The 5,090-nt window shown below is 36.8% G+C and overlaps 1 protein-coding gene across 1 annotated transcript; it reads left to right on the plus strand.

Moving 5' to 3' along the window:
* The first annotated feature begins 2,406 nt into the window (after positions 1–2,406).
* On the plus strand, positions 2,407–3,366 carry LOC122048195 (glutathione S-transferase T3-like). The gene is made up of 2 exons (XM_042609790.1): positions 2,407–2,807; positions 2,964–3,366. Exons 1-2 carry the CDS (start codon positions 2,407–2,409, stop codon positions 3,364–3,366), a joined length of 804 nt encoding a protein of 267 aa, XP_042465724.1.
* Positions 3,367–5,090: the final 1,724 nt, after the last annotated feature.

Here is a 5,090-nt window from a genome sequence, read left to right on the forward strand (position 1 = left end):
TCAGATGGTCGAAATCACCCAAGCGAGCGGAGCCGGAGCGGAAGACCCAGACTGAAAGTCAACTTAAAGTTGACTACAGTTCGGATGCCCGGACCGTCCAGGCGCCCGGATCCCCCGGGGAGCCTCGACCTGCTCGGTGATGCGAATAAGATTTATAAAGGTCCGGGCGCCTGGATCTGGTCTAGGCGCTCGGATAAAAAAAGTTTATCCAGATCTGTTGCGATCCTTTGCGATGTGGATAAAGTTTTATCCACGTCTAGGTGCTCGGAGTCCTTCCAGATGCCTGGAGCTAGACTATAAATATAATCCTGATCCCAGTAGTTAAACACAAGACTTGTTAACGAGTTCTTTTTCTATTCTACTACTGTGTGAGCTGTCAACGTTATAAGAGGCTACTCTGTCAAAGGAGATCTTCATAGTGAACTTCACTTGCCTTGGATTAGCAATCTCTGATTGCAAACCAAGTAAATCTTTCTCGCCTTTGTCTTTATTTCATGAATTTATTTTCTATTATTATACAAATGTTTATCTAACTTAATCCGAAGATCAAGAAAAAGTATTCATTTATTTTCAAGACTATTCACCTCCCTTTTAACCGATGACGGCCAGGGGACTAACATAGGCCCGTTCCATCTACAACTCCGACCATGTCTCACGATTGTGATTCCAATATGAGGTTGTCAACAACTGTCACAAACAAGACCAAGGATGTGACTGGCGGTGGCTTTCACACAGTGGTTGGTGTGCAATGTCAACACTGCATCTTTGTCCGACCACACGACCCAGGTCGAAGCCAAGTATTGACTCAATCGTTAGAGAGGTCATGCCAGATCCTGTTGATGATTATTGATGCATAAGTCTAGGACCTGCTTGGCAAAATAAAAGCAAAGGCTTTATTAGAATTGGACCCGGGAAGAAGGGGGTACGACCAAGCAATAGAACAATATCGGTTGGCATCATCATATGGATCATGCCGGCTACCGCTGACAATTGTTGACGCATAAGTCTAGGACCTACTCGGAGAAAGAAATGAAAAGGCTCTATCGGAATTGGACCCGGGAGGAAAGGTGCGACTGAGCAATAGAAAAGTATCGGTTGGCATCATCATCTTAATTTCTCAAAAGACGTGCTATATTTTCACATTTATTAAAGAGCACTCTTCTTTTCTAAATATGGTTTTCATTAAAAAAAAACAATAAAAAAATTCTTCTATCGTGCACGACCAGCTATAGTCGAGCATCCTAGCCACAGTGTGACGGCCATCGTCGGGTGATCCGGCAATGCAGAGGTCATGGTCCGGCGACCCTACTATGTGGCGGCCATGGTTGGATGACCCAGCCGTGTGGCTGACTATGGCAGAGCAGTCAAGCCTTACTCCGAAATCTAAGCGCACTATTTAGGAAAATTTTCCAAAGGATACAATCGGGTTTCTGAATTTTTCTGGCGCAGCAGACTTTCATATTTATCATAGGGAATACTTTTTTTTCTAAAATATTTTTATTAAAATATAAAAAAATCCTACATGCTGCATACTTTTTGGACAGCTCTGGAGCGATACCTTGTTGCCCACAACAAATAGTTGACCAAACTCAGTGCACTGAGCACGCACATCAACCAGTAGAATTACTCGAGTCTCCCGGTGATGCTACTGCCTTCCTCCTGGCGAGTCTATACCCTTTCGTGTCCATTTCATCCTTCGTCTCCTCAGGTTAATTAAGAGCAACCACAGTGGGAGCTCTTTCCGAGCTCCCACTGTGACGTGGAACAAGTGAAAAACCTCCCTCCCATAGTGGGAGGGAGGTTTTTTGATTAAAACGAAGAAGCGGCTCTGCCGCTGCAGAGCCGCTTCTTCGTTCTTTTAATTTTTTTTTATTTTTTTAATAATTAAAAAAAATCAAAAAAATCTGGATGAAAATCTATAAATATGAGCACTGCTTCTCATTTCAGTGAGCACAGCGCCGTTGAGCAACGGCTAATTTGTAGCCGTTGTTCAACGGTTATAATTTAATTTTTTAATATATAAAAAATCTATAAATATGAGATCTATTTCATTCATTCCATTCATTCTATTGCTATCTTTGCTCTCAATTCAATTCTTCCTTTCATTCCCTATTTGTATTCGAGATGGATGAAAATCTCAATACTTCCTTTACAAATCTTTTGAATTCTTCAAATACGGAAGGAAATACATCTTCTCAAAATACTCGCATTCCTCCAAATATCCAATATCCTCAATTTTTCTCTCAACCACAATATCCTCCAAATTTTCAAAATATTTCATATGTTCCACAATATTCTCCAAATTTTCCAAATTCCCAAAGTTCTCAAAATTTTTTTCAACCGTGGAATCAAAGTAACACCGCCTCAGCTCCATTTGGTATGTATCCATCCCAAGACTGGTCAGCAATGGGTAGCCAACTTGGGATGTCTTATCCTTACGGGGTTTCTCCTAATCAACCACCTGTCATACTTTCGAATGAATCTAGAAGGGCGACTATTGATCCATCTATCAGCGACAAAGAATCTCTAACGTCATCATCTGTTCCAGCAACTCAGGTGCCACCACACTCATCACAAGAAGAGCGTGAAGTTGAGCTGGAGGAAAATGAATCGAAAAGAAGATTCTGGTCTCCCGATGAAGATGTGGTCCTTGCGAAGTCATGGGCAACTATAAGCACTGATGCAATCATTGGTAATGACCAGAAGGATCAAGCTTTTTGGAAACGTATTGGTGATTACTACAACAAACATCGCCCCGCTGGATCTATGATGAGAAGTTATCAGCGTCTGAAATCACATTATTACAGGTTTGCACCGATGGTAAATGAATTTTCTGCAACTTATAATAATTTTTATACTCATCGGCAAAGCGGTTGGAGTGACGAAAATGTGTTGGAGAATGCACTGAATATGTGGAAAGCCAACAACAACAACAAGGATTTTAAGTATATGCATGTGTGGAGGGTTCTCAAAGACTACGAGAAATATACTCCACAATCAGTTGCTCATTACTCTAACAAGAAGGCAAGGACATCCGAGTCAGGAGGAAACACTTCAACATCAAATCCAGATACAAGTGTTGATTTAGATGACTCTGAAGTCCGCATTCGTCCGATAGGGCAAAAGGCAGCGAAGAGGAAGGGCAAATCTAAAGCCAGAGAGGGCGACACAATGGAACATAACATCGACAAAGAATGGCAAGATATTAAAGAATATCAAATGCAAAAAATGGCTCTGCGGGAAGCCGAGATCTTTCATAAGGATTATGAAATTCTTATGAAGGATACCAGTGAGATGACACCAGGACAACTTTATTTACATGAGAAAATGGTGGAAAAAATTAAACAGAGACATGGCCTGGTGTAGATGAGTTTACGTTTATTTTTATATATTATTATAATGTATGTCTTTTCATTTGATGCAATGTAATATTTATGTTTTTTTTAATTATTAATGTTATTTCATGTTAGCAAGTGGTAAATTTAAATTTTATAAAAATTTAATGGTGTTAATGTAAAATATGAAGGATAAATGAGAATTATATATAATGAAAAATGTGGGACCCATGAAGGAGTTGTTGAGAGGTTTTTTTATAGTGGAAAGAGATGTGAGGTTTTTAACTTTTGATGTGGCGCAGACGTGGCAACGAAAGAGCTCACAGTGAGGTTTAACCACTGTGGATGCTCTAACACCCTGCATGTGAATATTCACTAAAAAAATGGGGCGTTAATTAGGCATAACGACCGATTATTTCTAGTGTTATAAAATGATTGACGACTTTTAGTCATGAAATTTTAATTCATTACTATTCTATCCTATCTTATTTCTAGTGATGGAATTTTAATTTAGCGGCTGAAATTAGTGACGGTTATTAAATTAGTCATATATTTTAATACCCATCACTAAAATCATCAACTGAAATTTAAATTTCCGTCAATAATAATTAGAGATGGAAATTTAAATATTCGTCGTTAAATTACAATGACAATTTAAATTTTTCATTGCTAAATTGCTCAAAAAGTTCAACAACACCTCAACATATCATCACAAATAATGATTTTCACAACACATTCACATTATAGAACCAAACAACACAATATAACAAACGCTAAAAAAATCGCATGTCATTCACAAACCCACATAAACAACAACCTCATAACATAACAACATAACTCATTTACAAATCTAGATATTCACATTATATACACAAACGATATAACAAACTATACATATTAAATCCAATCCAATAGCATATCAAATTCAATCCAACAACATATTAAATCAAATTCAACAAAGATGAATATTAAGACATCTTAAATTTTACTAATAAATATCTGAATCTAATAAATCAAATATATTACCAATGATAATGAAACCTCCTAGTGAATACATCCAATCATACGTTAAAATTACCTAGTAGTATCTAATCTTACATAAAGTATAATATGATAAGTTATTAATAAAACAATGAAAAAACTAATTATACATCATTAGAATTATGACCAATAAATTGAATTTAAACTAAACAATGTGAACACTATAATAAAAAAATATTTGTAACAAGTTTTAAAATATTAATAAAATAATAGTTCTACAAGTTTTCAAAAGAGAGATATATTAATACTAGTTTGGATACTACTAACGATGATATATAAAATATATCATTATTTACAATATTCTTGAAAAGATGTAATACAATTAGATATGCATCTAATATGAAAATTAATAGATCTATTTTTTATGTTTCATAAGTTACAAACATAAAAAAGAAAAGTTAAAAGTTAATACACCTCTCAGTTGGCAACTGATTTTGGTACTAGAAGCACTAGCTAATCAAACATGTATTTTAATATTGACAAAGGTTCAAAGTTAAGGGTTTTATGATCTAGCAAGCTTAACTAAGTGTTCAGGAAAGTCCTAGTTGAATCTAGGCAAAGAAGTCCTGGTTAAGTGGATTGGACAAAGAAGCCCTGGTTAAGTGGATTGGACAAAGAAGCCCTGATCAGGTGGATTGGACAACAGTCTTGGTAGATAGAAGACATCGGGTAGAAGTTCTAGGGGTCGTGGATACCAAGCAGAAGTCTACGCGG

This window comes from Zingiber officinale, chromosome 2B (assembly GCF_018446385.1).
Source record: "Zingiber officinale cultivar Zhangliang chromosome 2B, Zo_v1.1, whole genome shotgun sequence".
Classification (NCBI taxonomy): Eukaryota; Viridiplantae; Streptophyta; class Magnoliopsida; order Zingiberales; family Zingiberaceae; genus Zingiber; species Zingiber officinale.